General features: G+C 38.7%; 1 protein-coding gene across 1 annotated transcript in view; it reads right to left on the bottom strand.

The window, feature by feature from the left end:
* trim66 (tripartite motif containing 66) overlaps positions 1-20,399 on the bottom strand; it is a 169,693-nt gene that overhangs the window by 46,970 nt on the left and 102,324 nt on the right. The window contains exons 2-3 of the mRNA XM_048606799.1: positions 10,037-10,140; positions 480-624 (exon numbers count right to left, since the gene is read on the bottom strand). Coding sequence (XP_048462756.1) covers positions 480-624; positions 10,037-10,140 — 249 coding nt within the window. The remainder of the gene's footprint in view (positions 1-479; positions 625-10,036; positions 10,141-20,399) is intronic.

Here is a 20,399-nt window from a genome sequence, read left to right as displayed (position 1 = left end):
GATTGGATGTGTAGTTTAGTGGCATGTAGCTAACAATGACATCATTGTTGCATGTAATCATTGTAATGCAGGATGTACAAAAACACATACTTGAATCATAGCGGCAGAGTGTCTGGTGAAAACTGTTTCCAAGGACCTCTCCCACACTGTATTGGTAAAGAGCTCTGAATAAAGATTGACTTGTGCTGCTAGACATAAGACTCAAGACTCCTTTTTGACATCTCTCCCCAATAAAGACATGATATCAAGATGTCAATCTTTAAGTCCATATTGTATATGCCTCTCTTCTCTTTTTGACAAAGGGGCAAAGTATTTTCACTTTACTAAGAGAAGTATGAGATTTAACCCATAGAGGTTTAACCCATGGATAACTGATGATTGAAGAAGCCAGTCAAAAAATAGTGGGAGGAGAACCTCAGTGCAATGTCCATCACTTTTGAGAACCACTTAGACATTGATCTAATCAGGCAACATCTTACCTGTAGTAACCTCAGGAAATGACAATTTATGATGCTTTGTCTCCTTCCCAAGCACATGTTCTTCTGAGCATGTACTGCAAAGCCACTTATTGCAGTCTGAACAGAAATGGAGAGCTGGTTTCTTTTCTTTGCAGTTTGAGCAGTGCTGGTGAGACAAAAAGAAACACTAAATTCAGAAAACTACATTAAAAAATCATGCATAAATGCTCTACAACTAGGTTAGGTTTCACATTATTATTCCCTACATCTATCAGAAGCACTTTGGCTTGCAGAGATTAAATATTTTAAGCATTATCATCAATGTTTGGCAATTGAGAGATAATAGAATGGTTACATTCATGCACATTGAGATTGCTTCCTTTTAAATATTTTGAAAACATAGTTGTGCTCATATGTGTAGTAATGACTCCCGAACTTGCTATCAATGTCCCTTCATACAAAAAACTGCAGCCTCCCCTTTTCAAAAGTTATTTTACACTTTTATACAGTGCATAAAAGCACACAACTTCTGCACTCCATGTAGCTGACCAACACGAATTACAGCACTTTCAGAAGAACAAACAATTCAAACCACAAAAGAAACAAAGGCACAGCTATTATTATGTTGTATAGCGGTGCATACAGATATATGTGTTCATCTGGACATTCTTTTGCTTTTGTGATCAAAGACTGAAAGCTATAGTCATATAGACAAGCTTGCAAGATTTAACTTCACAAGCAGATTGGAATACATCCATTCATGCAATGGTGCTGTGGTTTTCTTCTGACAAAATTTGTAATAGTTCATATTACTGGAAACTAAAACAGAAATTCTAAAAAAAATAGTCTATGCAACATAACTGTTCATTCTAATGCCAAAGATTTCTCATATGTTTTTGGCAACTTTTCCTCATATGGGTAAGAACAAGAACATCAATACTGATGAAGAAAACATTTGTTCCAACACTGTTCCTAGAATTTGTCTGGGTGATAAATACTCATCCAGAGTATTTATCAAGCACTCTCAATCAGGGAAAACAGAGGCCAAGATACGAATATTGAGAAAACCTCCTTCAATATAGGATGAGAAAGGAAATGGAATTCAATTATCTAATTGGGCTGCTTGCGAGATCAGACAACTTGGTGCAATAGATGCCAGAAATCTGAATAATAAATTAAAAATGCTGGAAATGTTCAGCAGGTCATGAAACATGAGTGAAAAGAGAGACAGTTTAGGCTGATAAATGCCGATTGCCAGAATTGGAAATGTTCAGTAATACAATAGATTTTAATCAAGCACAGAGGTAGGGAAAGAGATGTAGAAGGGGAGTAAGAACAAAATAGTAGAAGGCAGGGTGAAGAGATGAATAGCAAAAGCAACATCAGAATGGTCTGTCTGAAAAGAACAAATTGGAACAATCACCATGAACTGAAATCATTGGGATTGCTAATGAGTTTGGAAGTTGGGAAGTGCTTAATCAAGGATGAGTTGCTGTTCCTTGAGCTGTTACTGAATGTCAATGGATCAGTATAGAAGGTCAGGACAAGGCAGGAGTGAAACAGAGAAATAAAATGGCAAAAAACCAGAAGCTCTCAGATCAAATCTAAGCATTCAGCAAAATAATTATCCAACATAGAGGAGACCATTAATGTACTGTATTTGCTGCTTACAATATGGAAAGAAGTATAAATAAATTGCTGATTCAACTGGAAGGAATGTTGGGGTCCTGCGCAGTGGAAGGGAGAAGATAAAAGAGGAGGTGCTTACATATCTTGTGTTTCTAAGGGGGTGCTGGGCAGGGGGTGGCATGTAGTGTTAATTCATTTGGATGGTGCCAAGATAGGAAAATAAAAGGTTTGGAATACTAGACCCATACCCTTGGAGCAGAGAAAACAAATATGTTGTTTTACAGATGGTTTTAACATCATAAAAGCATCCTAAGCAATGAAACGAATCAGAATCTTAGATTCTAATCTAGATTCAGCAATATAGATACAGAAAAGGTGAAGACTAATCCCTCTTGTTATAGAATTAGTGACAAGGGGGTCATCAACTGCGACAGGCAGCTTCATTGACATCCGTCACAATTCAAAAATTTGGCATGCAGTGCCCAGTTACAAAGTTTAAAGGGATATACATAAAAATTATGGAGCAAGCACTGACATCCAAGTCAATGAATACTGGGGAGCAGGAGCACAAAGTGCAGAGGAAGATAGGAGAAGCTGCATGGAGGTAAAGGAGTGCACTTGCTCCTACAGCTGTACAACTGCAGACTTTGATCTCTGTGACTATACTTTCAGGAAAGGAAGAACATTTTTGAGTACAACATACAATTTCAGTAATTGGGTGATGATCTTTGAAGCTTCTATTCCATCAACTCTCAGAAAATCAAGCAGAAAGTTCTCTCTGTTTCAAGGCTAATGCAAACAAACAGTTGCGTTTCTCCTGCATTGGGGAACAATTTTGACAAAGCACTACTGTCCACAAACGGATGGGCATTGGTAGAATTAAGTATATTGATAGCAGAACTTTAGCTATATATGCAATAACTATGCAGCTGCAATAAATTTGACTATGCTCTGTGCAAAATTCTTTCGAATTTCTGAGGAAGTCAATATGAAATTATGCTTTTTAGAGATGTTTCTATTACAGGGAACAGTCAGGAGGAAAGGGTGAAATTTTAAAGGTTGAACTGAATGACATTTTGACAAGGCATTTTGATATTTTGTGTATTTTTTTAATATGTCTTGTATTCTTACTTCTATTTAATTGTGAACCAAAAGAACTGCAGACATTGGAAATCAGAAACAAAACCAAAACCAAATGGTTGGTTAAAAACCAAAATTTATTCCTAGCTACCATCAGTTCTGAGGAAGGGTCACTGGACCTGAAACATTAATCCGGATTTCTCTCCACAGATGCTGCCAGACCCGCTGAACTTTTCCAGCAATTTGTTTTTGTTTCTATTTAAATGTAACCAGTTGTGAGGTGGGCCAATATTTTGAGTTCAAAACAGGGAGGTAGGAACATGGAGCTCCAGACATCACCACACACACATACACCTCATACGTGGTGAATGACTTTCTTCCTGTATTACCAAAATACAGAAATCACATCTATTATTGGCAAGCATATGGAGATCCTGGCTTCTGAGAGCAAAGTAAGACCACATGTTGGTGGGTCTTGCATTGCCAAACTAGGATTGATAATCCAATCACACACCAAATTTTTGGCATTGCCTTAAATATCAAAGGACCATCGTCAGAAAGGAGTATAAAGCCACAGTCCTCATGGTAACAAGGTCTAGAATGCAAGATCTCACCAAGCAATATGAGGACATGCAATCACTTAAGGGGTTAACAGTTACGCAAACTAGAAGTTGTGTCCAAAATTTGTTTTATGCCATTAATACCGAGAACGTGTGCAACTACCTTAGGAAATAGTGAGACATCCTGCTTAAAAGTCTTACAATGCTAAAAAGACATTTTGAGATACAAACTAGAGCCCAACGATTTATCATATCTGCTCTCCTACAAATAGCAGATTCACACAACCACAGCTTATGCACACTTTTACCAGTTGAGTTCACTACAGCCATGATTTACAAAATGTGCAATCCATTTAATGGCAATAGTGAAAAACAAAGAATTCTTAGTACTTTAATTGTACCTCAACTTCAACATTCTTGCTGATTCAGGCCTCAAAATTCAAAAGTCAATTTGAAATTGTCCCTTTTTATGTGGGCAGATTGTGACAACCCCAATCATCACAAAAACAGGAAATCAAGTTGCACAGACAGTAAGAACTGCTGATGCTGGAGTCAGAGATAACACAGCGTGGAGCTGGAGGAGCGCAGCAGGCCAGGCAGCATCAGAGGAGCAGGAAAGTTGACGTTTTGGGTCAGGACCCTTCTTCAGAAATGTTGCAATCAGGTTGCAGATTGTCCTAAATATATGTGGCAAAACACTTTAGTTTACCTTTGAGAGCTGAAATTTGCTATAACAATGCGAAACTATAATAATAGCTCAGTATAAATTTCAAGGTCAGCACTGAAGCAGAGACCATTGTTATTACAGTATCTACACATATGCAATGTCCTACACTTAGGCAGTACTGGTACATCATATCCTAGAAAACTAACCTTAAATGATTTTATTTCTTTTGTTAAAAAGTATCTCTGGATTGGATATAATTCTTATGAAACTTATAGGAAGCTAGCAGGGTTGGAGTTTCTATCTATGGTCTAATTAGTATTAAATGACCTCAACTAACGTCCTTTGCAAAGCACAAAACACTGAAACATTTAAAGTCAGACAGGGTAAAAATAAAAATTACAGTAACTCCTGCAATCTAACAACAAGCTGAAGTGCACATTTATGGAAAGTAGACAAGTGCAGATTCAAGCTTGGCTATGCTGATGCTGGTTTTGATGTCCACAGCACTCAGTTCAAGCTGACACAGAGTTTACAGCTAATTATCTTGTTCCGCCGCAATTATATGCTATCTATGCAAATCCACACATTCTAATCCAATACAATATGTCCAAGCACCCAAGAGTCTTAGCTTGTTTAGGAGAAAAAGGAACAGAGGAATAGTACAGCACAGGAACTGGCCTTTCAGCCCACCAAGACTGTGCAGAACTTGATGCCTTTCCAAACTAAAAATGGTTTGCCTCTATGCAGTCCATATCTCTAATTCTTTGCCCTATTCTTATATCGTTCAAGATGCCTCTCAAACATTGCTATTTTATCTGCCACCACCACCTCCTCTGGCAGTGGATTCCAGACACCTACCACCCTGTGTGTAAAAAACTTGCATCTCATCTATGCTTTAAACTTACCACCTTTTACCTTAAACCTATGTCCCCTAATAATTGACATTTCTGCCATGGAGAAAAGACTCTGTCTATCCATGCCATCCATGCCTCTCATAATTTTGTGAACTTCTATCACATTGCCCCTCACTCTTTGACATTCAAGTGGAAACAAACATAATTTGTTGCTAATACCCTCCAAACCATTTCTGTACCTTCTCCAAAGCCTCCACACCTCATTTCTCGCACCCCCCCACCCCACCTCGTAGTGTGGTAACTATACATAATATTCGATGTGGCCTCACTATAGTTTTATAAAGCTGAAACGTGACTCACCAATTTTTATACTCTATGCCTTGGGCAATGAAGGCAAGCATTCACTGCCCTGACCTCGTCAATCATCTTTGATGCTTTATGTTCGTTACTTAATTCACTAGCAGTCTAGTGACAGAATTTTGCCAGAAGAGAGTCCCCCTATTTCCTCTCCATCCCATGCAAAAATCATTGGCAAGTCCACCCCCATGTGGCCACCTTACTACTCAGTCATTTAATAGGTACCTTATTGCTAATCCACTGGAGGTAAAATATTTGCCCCTATCAAGGAGGAAGTCCTGCCTTTGAAACTATAATAGCCAGCAGCTCTTCCTCCTTTCCACAAAGTGGCTGCCCACACAGAGGCTAGTCAATTAACTTGTCCCCAGCCATTGATAAACTTGCAGCAGGTAGATGAGAGGGAAAGAAAGTGGCCAAAATGGTGAAGTTTGCAATGGCATCCACTTTTGATGCCTATGACCCACTCCCAACCTGTTGTCCTCCCCATGGGGTGGAAATAAACTTTTAACCTAACATTTAGGATGTCCAAATAACTAGTCTTCTTAGCATTTCAATGTCATTCATCTACATTACCTACTTCACTGTGTAGATGAGCATTGCATTAATTATTCAAGAAATTATTCCCCTGTAAACTATCAACTAACAATTACATTAACTCTGGTGACCTTCTGCATGCTTTTATGAAAGTCAATTCCTCTGGTAGAAATGGTGCTATCTAAATCCATCACTTACACTTCTTTGTATTGAACTTCATCTGCTGTGCTGTCAGTGTCATCCTGGAGACTACATCTGTCCTAATCCTTAAGTTAAGATTTGTATTATCTGCAAAATTCATGATACTGCTCCATGCAAGTGGTAGGTAATTCACAAAAATTGGAGAGTAAAGGATGCAAAACTGACACTTGATGAAAACCATTACAAACTACCTCTTAATCTGAATAACATCCATCCATCACTAATGTTTCCTGTCACTGAACCAACTCTTTATCCATACAGCCACTTCACTCTTAATTCAGTAGGCTTGCATATTTTTAACAAGTGTCTTACGTGACATTTGGTTGAATGCCTTCTCAAGGTCCAGATATACAACAATTATTGTGCATATGACTTCTCTCTCCTTATACTGTAATCTTCACATCATCAATTTTTCTTATCACATCTATCATTCTGTCTATAGCCACACTCAAAACAGAAAAGGAAAACTGCAGCGTTAAAATTTGCACCAATGGCATATCTGAAACAATTTACCATCCTTTAAGAAATGCTATTTTTTGCACATTTCCCCTGCATACTGCAACACTAGCTAACTCTATTGATGCAAACATTTAATCTTGTTTAAACCTGTCCCAGCTGAACCACACACCAACAGGTTTACAAAGAAAATGTAGTGTCTTGACCCCAGGCTAGGATCAAATGTCATTATCTCAAGTACAGTTGCTGACTTTGTTGCTGCTTTGGCTTCCTACCTCCAAACCAACCTATGATCTTATTAGATGCAATCACTTAGGTACAAGGTTTCTTGATGAAGCTATAAAAGATTAGAAGAAACATATTGCAAATTAAATTTCAAATTACTTTTTACTAGGAAAAGCACTGAAATATAGTGATGACTGTATAGTGTATAAAAATCATAGCTGACTTTATTTAATATATAGAACTAGTTGCACGTCACAAATTGTAATAGCTAGTGGACAGTAAGGCAGTATAAATTAGAAAGTAGGAAGTAAAGTTCTCCAGGCTATCAATAAACTGATTCAAGACGACAGTTCACTCATTATCTACAGAAACGTAGTTATTTTAATGTTACCTGGATAGGGGTCAAAAGTGAACATTTCCTTGAAGTTGGTGTATAGTGCAATTATACTGCATCAAGTTGCCTAAAAATGTAGCATTCATTAGCTATAATTCTACGATCCAAAGGCTAAAATGATCAGACCAGTTAAGTGGGCAAGAAGGTATCAGATGAAGTATAATGTGGAGAACACAATGTGGAGAGTTTTGAGGGTCTTTGTACATGAATCATACAGTTAACACATAGCACAAAGTTGACAAGTACGTACAAGAAGGAATTCAGAAGACAACTCTACTTGTTTTTATTGAAAAATGGTTGTATGTAACAATAAGGAGCTCCTGCTGCAATTTTATAGGGCTTATATAGTGCAATCGTACCTGGAATACTGTCCACAGTTTTTAGTCTCCTTTCCTAAGCAAGATATGTATGCCTTAGGTCAGTTGGCTGGCTGCCTGGTTTGTGATGCCAACACCATGAGTTTAAATCCCGTGCCAGTTGAGGTAGTCGTGGAAGTCCTACCTGTCCGATCTCACCCCTCGCCCGAGGGCCAGTCACCCTCAGGTTAAACCACCACCAGCCATCTCTTGCTCTCGACTGGTTCTCTGGGACTAAGGCAATTTTAATGCATGCTTTGAAAGAGGTGCAAGAAGAATGAAGTAGATTGATTTTGGAGATTAGAGGGCTGAGATTTTGTTGAAACATAAACTTTTGTTAGGGCTTCACAGGGTAATTGCTGAGGAGATGATAACATAAACACTTAGGGTAGATGTGTTAAGACTGAGTTTAGGAGAAATTTCTTCACTTTGAGGGTGATAAATCTTCAGCATTATCTACCTAACAGAGCTGTGCATGCTTAGTTGATATGTATATTCAAGACTAAGATCTATAGATTTTTGGGTACTAAGTACATCACACAACACTGGGATAGACTAGTCATCTTTGGTGGAACAGGCGCAAGGGCTCCTCTGATGCTGCCTGGCCTGCTATGCTGTTCCAGCTCCATACGGTGTTATCTCTGCTTCAAACTTTATTACTTTTATATCCTAGGTTCTCACAGTGGAAATCTAATTTTGGTCTGTGCTACAACCCTGAACCATCACAATGTGTGCAATGATGAACAAGTGCAGAATACAGGAATGACACTCAGTGAAAAAGGCAACGCTGACATCGTCACTAACACAGAAACTGGCACTCCACAGAAATTCAAAGCTGTTGCCTTAATTCCAGGTAAATAAATGAAATTAAACCCATATTTGTAGTACAGACAATTTAAAATACAACTAACAATTTCTTGATAACAGAGGTTCTCCTTCTCAGAAGTCTACTTTCTTGGTCACAATCAACACAACAAGAAAGTTAAAGATTGGGTGTCTGTTCATTACACACTGAGCAAAATACTATTGGATTATCCTGTAACCTTAGCATAATTATGACAACACTCCCAGTACAACCATCATGCTGAGTATACACATGAACTAATATTATGTTATCAGTTCTGAATAATAATGTTACCAAACCAGATTATTACTCACTTTTTGAGGTAAAGGGTTAGACCAGTTCTGCAATTACTTTTATGACAGTACTTATCATTGCAACAATCAGCTGTTCCTTTTCACTTCAATCAGAATATAAATTTAATTTACAGGAAGAAATTGTTAATCCTAATTCAGCAGTTACAATAATCTCAATTTCAACCTTTCGCACTATTTAAATTAAGATGTCACATATTTTGAACTCGAAAATACATGCACATTTAAATACCAGAACACTCTTACACCTGGAAATTCATTATTTTATTTATTTATGGCATATACCCCTTGTTTGCAAATTCTGTATTTATTGTACATCCATAATTGTCTTTGACAAGATGGGTTCAGGAAGCTGCTTCTTGAGCTGCTACAGTCCATGTTCTCTAGGCACATTCACAGTACTGTTAGCTAGGGAGCTCCCAGATTTTGACATAGTAACTGTGAAGGAACAATAATGCAGTTTTTAACGCAAGGATAGCGGGCAATTTGGAGTTGATGTTCTCATGCTCCTGTTGCCCTTGTTCGACTAGGTGGTAGGGATCACGGGTTTGGAAAGGGGAAAAAAAAAAGGAACCTTAGTGACTTTCTGTGTACCATATACAAGATGTATTACAATGTTGCCAATGTGCATCAGTGATGGAAGAAATGCATATTTCTGGTGGTGGGTGGGATGCCAGTTGGGCAGGCTCCTTTGTCCTAGATGGTTTCAAGCTCAGTGTTAATGGAGTCTCAAATGGCATACAAAACAACCCTGTCTTGACGATGGAAGTCTGAGTATCACAAGGAATTTTTTACTTCAGTCTCTTTTGAATTAAATTGTCATTTCAAATAGGAGGACAAATGGTATTTTTCAAAAAGCAGTTACTTTGTTATATTTGAAGTTGCAAAGTAAATGGGAAATTTATTTTATGAAGTACATATAAGAACTGGAATTATGATTGCATCTTTTTCTTCAAGAAATGGAAGCATGTAAATACAGTCAAAGATATTTGATTTAGTGAACTGAATAATCATGAAGAATGGACACATTGTCAGAAGTATAATGAAATTTTTTATGCAAAGTACACAATAATTTAAATTCAGATTACTCAACATTCATATTATGCTTACCTTTTCCATCTTATGCATTACTTGGGGATAGTCTCTGATGAAGACGTTCTCCACTACATCACTTGTGAAACACGTTTGCCTGCAAGCAGGGCAACAGATAATGCCTGAGGTAGCCAGAGCAGCAAAGACATGAAATCAACAACAGGAAATAAGATTAACCACACACATACAGCAATAGCAAATGCAGTTTGATTTCTTAACAAAAAAAAAGACAACCTCCAAAAGGAAGTTGGCTTTCAATGCAATGCCATAAATTTATATCGAGGAAAATAACACGAGTACATACAATCAAAATGAATATTACATTAAGTTGCACATAAAACTTATCGAAACAAGATCCATATAATGACCACAGTAATGCTTTAACCTTTCTATACAGTTCCCTGCAGGAATATTAATTGAAAGCAAAATTTACTGATAGCAAACCATCTTAACAGTTCCCAAGAGAAAGAGCATAAAGGGATATGAAAACAAACTGCAGCTGAAATCAAAGCAGATAATTTTGGAAATATTCAACAAGCAAGGCAACATTGGTGGATACAGTAAAACAGTTAATTATTAATCAGAACCTGAAAAGTTAGAAATACAATAGATTTTAAACAAATTAAATGAGGGGTGTAGAGTGAGGTTTTGGGGGGAGGGGGGAAGTGAAAAGGTTTGAGAAAAGAATACAGACAGAAGGCCTGTGATGGGGTGGAAGGCAGAAAAGATTAAGATTGTGATTTAGAGTTTGTAATGGGGACCATATCCATCAACTGCAAAACTGTGGCAGCTCTCCGCAGCTTCTCTCCAGAAGGCTAGATGAGATTGCCAGATAGCCAATCAAGCACATATCTGACAGCAGAGGGTCATTTCCCATGCATCAGGCCCCAGTAGGATGATCATCCTTCCCCGAGCGTTGTCAAAACAGTTCATCGGAATGTGTTGCACTACCCGAGTGGTGACCACTGCTGATGCAACAAGTGGGCCTACCTTGAAGATCACAGTTGGATCTTCATATCAAACATGAGCATAGGCAGAATGGGTGTTGCAAGGAAGTGTTTGCCAGTAAGAAATGTGTAAAATATCAAGGGAGGAGTGTGGCTTTCAACAGGCTCTCCATTTCCTGAGTACCTGTGAAAAAGACAGCCCCACTAATTAGGCTCATTTGCTAACTGGTTTTAAACAGGATAGGCACTGTCCACTGAACGCCAGTGGCAGCAAGCCAAAAGGTATCTACTTAAAGATTTCAACTGGCATCTGACTAGCATGGTCACCATCTGCATTTGAGCTTGGCTGGAGGCAGGTGGAAAAGAGGATGAGCAGGGCAGGGTCCTCACCACTCAACTTTCCACCTAATTAACCCCAGCCCCCCACCACCTGCCACCTGCTAACCCACTACAGGATGTGGAGGGGGTGGGGGAGGAATTCAATCCCTCCAAAGGACAAAACTGCTGGTTGTGCAGGCTAAAGACTGTTTAATTGGGGAAGTAAAGAAATATGTGGCATGTCCAGCAAAGGTGTGAATTGCATAAACACAAATAAATTACTGCCCAAACAAAAAGGACAGTAAAATCAAATGCTGCAACAAAACACAGGGTAAAATTTGAGAGGTGAGGTTATGGTCTGAATTTGAACTCAGTGGCGTGACCAGAAATATGTAAAGAATCAAAAGATGAGGTTCTACTGAGCTGCTGATGAGTTTGGATTGAGCTTTGTGAAAAGGACAGGTCAAGGATGGAGTGGTGAGCATGGGACCAGTGTGGACAATTAAAATTACAGGCAACTGGAATCTTAGGATCAGGTCTACAGAGGTGTTCCAATTACCAGGTACCCATTTTACATTTGTTTATTCCTGGTATAGAAATGTACTTGTTGGTCGCTAGAGGTGGCGAAATATTCTGGTGGCTGTTGATCTGTTAATTATAGTGTTTGGAGAAGCCTAAAGTAGAATCAGCAGAATAGGGGAGAGCAGTTTCAGTAAGTGAAATGATCATGTTTGAGGGGTCTGTCAAACAGAATAGTAGGCAGGCACCTTCAGTTGAGGAAAAAGGATGATACATCTGAAGTGCTGTTATGGAAGATTGCATGATTAGAAGAGCTGTATTACACAAAGAGAAACTGGGAGAATCCTTATAGGAACCAGAGTGTTAAAAAAGTGCAGTTGATATAGCTGAAGGAGTCTATGGGTTTATGGTGGATACCCAAATTTTATCCTTAGAAAAGGAGACAAAGTTAGTGAGGCAAGGTAGTGCCCTGGTGCCAACTATCTTCAGCTACTTCATCAATGACCTTCCCTCCGCCATAAGGTCAAAACTGGGGATGTTTGCTGATGATTGCACAACTTTAACACCATTCACAATTCCTCAGATAGTGATGCATATTATCATCCAATATGATCTGAAAGAAAGCCTGAGCCTAATGGAATAATGGAACAGGTGATGGAGATATTAATTATGAGTTGATTGGGTTTGAATTAGTTATATAAATATGGGGAGCTAGTAATCAGTGGGGTGACAGTTTTATGGAGTGTGGCTAGCTGAAATAAAGTGCTCACATACAAGTGTAGACTTGAATTCTGTTTAGAGTACATCATTGGTCAGAGGATAGTTGAGTAAAAATGTAAAATTTTGGGTTATGGTTACCTGTCCATTTTCTGAAATTGAGTCTTCTGACAAGTGGAGGAATGAAGTTATTATGTAGACCTGGATTTCTTGGTTACCAAACAGGAAACAAAGTAGGGCTATAGCACTTTAGTCACCATATAGAAGCAAGGTAAGCCCCATTTCTGAAGAAGGGTCCTGACCCGAAACGTCAACTTTCCTGCTCCTCTAATGCTGCCTGGCCTGCTGTGTTCCTCCAGCTCCACACTGTGTTATCTCAAGAAACAAAGCACTTTGTTTTTTTTTCAGATTTGGAGCTTAATGGTTTGAATACAGATGAAGGTTTGGCAGATTAACTTTCATGGGTAAATTTATAATAAAAGCAACTGCTTGAGGCATGGTCAGATTTTGACAAACTTAGAAAGACTGAGGCTAATAGATGGAGTACTAATGGAATCCAGTAGATTTGATGGAAGACTGCAATAATTTAATTTGGAAATTCTCCAATCTGTGCTGGTATTTAATTATTTGGACTGCGGAAGAAGATAGGCATACAGATCAATGAGAGGTCATTTTATTGGTCAAGAAGTTTCAGCCCAGTGATGAATGTATCGGTGACAGAATCTTTCAATTATGTAACCTTGGGCAGTAGGTTCATGTCTACAGTGTGTTGAATAGACTGGCTGAAAGGCTTCCTGGTTTCTGAGAAAAAAATTCAGGAATTTGAACATTCTACCAGTTTCAGATTTGGATATGAAAACCACTCTATTCAAAGATGAAAGTGGGTTATGTCTTGTAAAGTACGCAGAATCATTCATCTTATTAGCACAGATGTGTTGTTCAGTAAAATACCCTGATTACTGAGTAGATCATCAATGAAGAAAGTACAGATGAAACTGGATTTGGGAAATAACAGAGAAATCGTATTTGGAAAATCTATTGAGACACCACTGTGCTTCGTTCATGGAACATAACCTCTCCATTAAAAAGTGTTATCGACATTGAGGAGTAGATATTTTAGAAGAAAAAATGTCAATTTTGTTAACATTACATACACAGTTTGCTCATCCATCTTCTAAAAGAAAAAAACTTTTTGTAACAATTGCAGAAGTAAGGGATGAGAAATACAATAAGTCAGAGAGATAAATAACAAATGTGAGATTTTTAAGAAATATTGAAGTGCACTGCCATGGCTAATAGTAGGTCTGCCCTTAGCAAGCAATTTCAGTGAGGTAGTGAACATGGGTTTAAAGGTGTGGGATAAACATAAAAGCATTTTCATTTTACATTTTGGCAACCAGTTTTAAGAAACGCTGCGAACAAGACGATACTTGCAGATAACGGTAATGGAACAGTGGCAAGAGTTGGACCACCAGCAAAATTTCTCACTGAAAATTGGGAGGGGTGGGCATGTTTACTAATGATGAATTCAGTGTGTGAATTCAATGTGTGAATATGAATACAGCAACAGAAAATCATTAAAGCAATGGGCATGTGGAAGGGACTACCCAGTGATAGACTGACTGGAGCAGTCCATGTACAAATGCAACAAAATCCGAATAATACCCAAGCTTGGGATGAAAAAAATGCAAGTAATATACACACCAGGCAAATGACCATGCCAAATAAAAGACAATCTATCCCTTGTCCTTTGACATTCAAGTGTGTTACCATAACTGAATCCCCCTCTATCAATATTCTGGCCAGATACTGAACTGGCCACAATAATTACAAGAGCGGGTCAGAAGTTAGGTATCCCTACAGCAAGTAACTCACCTCCACACTCCCCAAACTTGTCCACCATCTAAAGGTACAGGTCAGGAGCATGATGGAAAACTCCCTAACTGCCTGGATGAGTCCAGTACCAACAACATTCAACAAGCTTGACACCATCCAGAACAAAACATGAAACTTTACCATTGTTCCAGCTATCAGCTTAAGTATTCACTCCACCCACTATCAGTATACTATGGCTGCAGTTGGTGCAATATATGAAATGTACAACAGCAACTTGGTAGTGCTTCTTCAATAGCACCTCCCAAACCCACAAACTTCCATCATGTATGGAGGTTAAGAGCAACAAACACATGGGAACATCACCTCCAAATTCCCTTCCAAGTTGCACAGGCGGCTTGAGCATGTGTTCAATGTTCCAAATGATCTAATGTTTAATCATTGTTGTTTGATCAAAATCATGGAACACCCCATTTAACAGCGATAAAGTAGCATCTTCACCACATAGGCTGTAATGGTGCAAGAAGTATACTTGGAAACTAGGAATGAACAATAAATGCTGGTCTTGCCAAAAAGATAGCCATGTCCAAAAAAGTAATGCTTAAAAGATGCATTTAAGGCAGTTTCTTCTAGTCATATTTTACTGAATCAAAAGAGCTCATAAAGCAAATTTATCATTTAGCTGGAAGCATTTTTTAAATGTACCTATAATGTCAGTACTTGCAACAAATAGAACAATTTTCCTGTTTCCTATCCTACCAGAACCCTTCCCTCTTAATACACAGGTAAGCATACGAAGCCATGAAATACAAGACTTCCTTCCCCATCCTCACAGAGTCAGAGTGTTCAATAGCTGTAATAGATGTAATTTCTCAGCTTGGCACAAAAACACACCATGTAACAGTATTTAGAAATCCAACGTTCAGCCTCAGAATGTTTCAAACAATATTTTTAGAAGGATCCAATCAGAAAACTCCATGTTCTCCAAACATTATAATTTATTGTTTTACTGTATCAATCTGTTATTGATCAGTGTAGAATAATTTAGAGATTTGCTGATTAAATACCAAAACCAGCAGTGCAACTTCCAAACTGATTGGCTTATGTATTCAGTGAAGACATCAATTACTTCAACGAGGAACATATTCAAATCAATCCAGAGTGTGGCTGAAATAAGGAGAATCATCAATATAAATACATTATGGTGAGTGGCAGCCTGTAAAATATCATTTCAAGAGGATTGTAGTCAACAGTTCCAAAACTATTAGGTTGCAACTCCAATTGGGGTTGGAGAAACAGCAAATGGGATCATGAGCTCCCACTCCTCCAAGACTGTACCTCTTGTCAGCATTAAGGCAAAGACAATGTCTAGCCCTGTGCTTGCTCTACTCGTTTCTCTTCTCTCACTTGGGTCATGTGCTTATCATGCAGCTGCTTCATTGTGCCCTGAAGCCAGGTTCTAACCGTATACCTAGCACCAATGCCTCTGCTTTGAACTGCAGCTATCTGAGCTCAATTGATCATTCTGGTGCTGTGAGATACCTGAATACCAACATCAATCACCTCAAGCACCCAAACTTATGTCTTTGCTAATTCCTTAAAAGGGCCATGAATTGTAACAGGTTGAATAAGGTAATAACAGAGTACTTAAAATTGTAGTTTTGTGAAGTACTTTAAAAAAAGAAATTTTCTTATTTAAATTATGATCTGTAGCATGCAAATTTTAACAATGCTGCTTTATTGTTATCTTGTTTTTGTTGGTGTCTAGGACTCTGTTAATCTTCAAGTGTCAAAATGGGACATTGAAAACAGTTTGAGGTGCACTGCTTCGGGTCAAATTAACTCAAATTCGAAATTTGTGAAGTTAATCTCTATACAGACTGGAGTAAATGCTTTTCACTAGTGGTACCAGACAATTTAGGGGTTTTAGCTGGTGCAACTGGTACCGAACAGTTTGACCCAGTTACAGTTTTAGACGTTTAACTTGTACAAAGACCTGGAGTCAAAACTCATGAAATAGTTTTATCTCTAAAGACACTCAAATTGAATTCATCATAAACATAAGCTCTTCTGCTGAGAATGTTGAATATATAAGTTAATTATTTTGTTTCTAATATATTGCCTTAGGTTGAAGGTTTGCAGCTATTATCATCTTGTGTGTAGGCATGAAGATCAGGGCTATACACTAACTGCATTGCAAGGTTGCTCTTTTCCACAACTTTGCTCATTCTCTTATAGTTTATTTCATAGTTGATAATCTGATGGAAAGGACAAAGGAATCAAGCAGATTAAACAGTTTAGTTTAACGATTGGATCCACTGTTAATTATGGTTCATCTATGTCAATGGCATATGTATAAAAATAGCCAAACTAACAGGCAAGTCACATTGTAGAGAACAGCAGTCCATGTTTTTAAAAAAGCTTTGTAATTATGAAGACTCAAGTAGAAATAGAATAGGAGAACTTTTCTTATTCGAGTGCGCAGTCAGACTATGGAATCAAAACATTTGTGGATGGGTTAAAAATAAGGTTTGATGAAAATCTGTCAAGCCAGATGATCTGATGATCTACAGAATCAACCATCCCATTACATCAACCAGTTGTTTCTGAATGGAGTTTAGTGACTTGGCCTCATTCGTTCTAATAATCCACTCCAGCTGTTACCACTATCACCCTCAAGATAACGGCATATTTCAATGTCTATCCTATATTTCTTTTGATATCATGTCATCCTGCCCTAGCATATTGTAAAATGCTTTTCCAGATTTGCTTTTTCCATTTCAGTTAGCATCTTCTAAAACTATAAGATTCTCCTCTTGGAGACTAAGACAAGAGTCCTATATCATTGAGCCAATGCTTAAAGCTTTGCTGTGATAGCAGGATTCAGCCTTTAGGATCTGTATAAGCCCATGAAATCATAGCTAATGGAACTGGATTAACGCATCATGTGTTGCATAGATGTTCAGCATGGCCTGTGACAATTTGACAACTGATTTGGCAACCTGTTTAAAGAAAACTTCTAGCACAAGTTGTCAATGTGAAACATCAGCCCATATTTTCCCACAGCCAAACAGATGTTATTCCGTTGTAGATGGAAGCTGTGCAAGGGGTCTCTGCGGAATACCCATTGTATCAGACTCTGAAGGAACTCTCGAGAAATTGAAGATTCCACTTGGCAATCCCTCTATACTTGGAACCCAACCAAATTATCCATTTAAATTGGAGAATTTGGAGGGTCTTGATGAAATTAGGTAAACAAACACAGGGAAATGAGTAATCTAACTCCTGACCAACTATTCACCTGGCCCTAATTGCCTCATACACCCCAAACTACACCTCCTCCAGACAACTTATATACCCTACATTCTGACTTGACATTCCCCTTCTATTCCCAGGACTTGACACGCCCAACCCGCTCCAGACCCAACACCGCAATTCCCCTGTTCCAAGGTTGCAGCCCACTTCCTTCCCCTGCACAGGACACATCTGTTCCATTTACTGGGACCCCTCACATCCCCCTTTCCCTGCCCCACACCTTATCACTCCTTCTTCCACTGCCAGATCTTTCCCTCCCTGGACACATACCCTATCCCACCTGGACTCTATATTTCTCAGCCACCTAAATAAGATATTACTTATTCAGCCTTTTGCCACCTGCAAGTTTTACTCTATCTCTCCACTAGGCATCCTAATTACAACCAATTTGGAATCCTATCCCACCTGGTATTGCATCCATTTGGTACAATATACTCCACCTGCTTGGCATCCTCATGTATCTGCTTAGCAACTGACACTCAAATACCCTACCCCTCTACAACTCTAACCCTATGGACTTACTGTTTCACAGTAGCTGTCAAAGTGGCTGTCTGTGATTTTGGACTTTTAAGTTTCAGAATGTGGGAGCTGCCTGTGAATGAGGGGTTGTGGTTTACCTTCCCTCAACAGATCTGCACTACAACAGAAAGATCAGAATCGAAACACAGCTCTGCATCTGAGGTGGCGCTAATTGGAATTTCTTGTCAGAAACGTGGAGCTCTCCTCTTCTGTGAAAAAAAGGAGCAGAATGGCATTCAAGGAGTAAGACAGTCACTCCTCCATACAAAGAGATAGCAAGAACTGCAGATGCTGGAGTCAGAGTCAACAGAATGTGGAGCTGGAGGAACGTAGCAGGTCAGGCAGCATCAGAGGAACAGGAAAGTCAACATTTTGTGTGGGGACGCTTCATCAGAACCGACCCAAAACATCGACTTTCCTGTTCCTCTGATGCTGCCGGACCTGCTGTGTTCCTCACATTCCTCCATACAATCTGGGACAGATTTTTGAAGAAGGGTCCAGACCTGAAACGTCAGCTTTCCTGCTCCTCTGATGCTGCCTGGCCTGCTGTGTTCCTCCAGCTCCACACCTTGTTGTGTCAGACTCCAGGATCGGCAGTTCCTACTATCTCACAGAAACTCTGTTTCTCTGTCTCCACAGACACTGACTGCCTGACCTGCATTTTTATCAACACATTTTTAATTTGAGCATCTGCTTAACGTGAACTCCCATAATTTAGATTTGGCAAGTGAAGAAACATTCCCAAGTCTCTTGCCCTCCTATCCTACCCATGAAATATACCAATCTTCCCTTTTTAACTCCAAGATACGATGAAATGAAAACAGCCATACTCTAAGCTGAAGAGAATTGGAGGGGACTGTATTTGTGGGATTTCAATAAATTTTAGTTTCATAATTAGAATAACATTTTATTCAGGTCACATGGGCTAAGATAATATAGATACATAGAGATTGTATATATTTGATGTTAGTTATCTTCTTGGATTTCAATTTAGTAAAATGTGGAAAGAATAATGTATGTGGTTGGATAATGTCAAAAGACATGTTTGTGAGGAAGAATTTACTTGAACTCAGTTTTGAAAGATTATGACAATGCAGCTTAAAATGGCATCAACCAGTCATGTTTCTTTTAGGTAATCAGCATGTGTAGCTAATCGGTGTGAGTGATTGAAATGAATTTTCATTACTGTCTGAAGGTTTAAGTGCCAAATAATCAACTGATTTGTTGTTTGATTAATTTTGTTCAACTTCATTAGCCTATTCAATGAGCATGTTTGGGATACTGAAGACCTGCCTAACTCACTTTTTGGCAAGTTTTCTCATAAGATCTGTATAGAAGGGATTTGAAATATGAAGCAAGTCACCTTGAAACCACTTCAACCACAAAAGGAAACAAGCTTATTCTTACTCTACTTCCCCAACGGAGAGGGTCTTGAATGAACACTAAACAACTGACAGGCAAGCAAAGGTTGAAGTCTTCTCCAAGCAGACGGCAGGTACAAACAGGACCCTGAGCAGCAAAACTTACTATGAAATGAAAACAGTGCACTGCCACAATTTTCCTGACCATAGCATAAACACACTGGTAGCTCATTAACGACGACTCCTTCAAGCAAAGTCACAAAAGTTCACCAGCAGTTGTTTACCTCCCTGCATTAGGATTTTAGTCCTCAAAGTGGGAGGAGGTGAGAGAAAAAAAACAGACCAAGTGCTACTGTAGGTGCAGGTACTTTAAATCATTACTCGTGCCTCACAGTATCTGGCTACATTCTAAACAGCCAAAACCACAAAATTACAACTGAATAAATTAACAAAGTACGTTGTGCAGCCAAGCTGGTGCGACCACGAATTTGGGGATGTCAAAAAATTGAATGAACTATTCGGGACCATTATTCTTATCTGTCCCATCAATCAAATTTTCTTGATTGTGGCATATTAGTTGACAAGTTTATAAGGAGGAAAATATGCCTTAACCCAGGTGGAACTATGCCATAAACTCTTGGACTGTGCTAAATTCAGCATGTTGTGGTTGTGTTTGTCTGCTCTGTGACAGATTCTCATGAACACACAGCAGAGCAACAATGGCAGGACTACAAATCTCGGTGTTAAAAATGAATTTCTGTCAAGACAAGTGGATTTCTTCATTAACAAATTCTTAGGGAAAGAAAGTTTTATTGTTTAAAAATACTAGCATTGCACTTGAAACTATAAAGC

Source organism: Rhincodon typus, chromosome 17, assembly GCF_021869965.1.
Source record: "Rhincodon typus isolate 14 chromosome 17, sRhiTyp1.1, whole genome shotgun sequence".
NCBI lineage: Eukaryota > Metazoa > Chordata > Chondrichthyes > Orectolobiformes > Rhincodontidae > Rhincodon > Rhincodon typus.
Note: the sequence above shows the minus strand (reverse complement) of the source record. Positions and strands in the feature narration are given on the sequence as shown.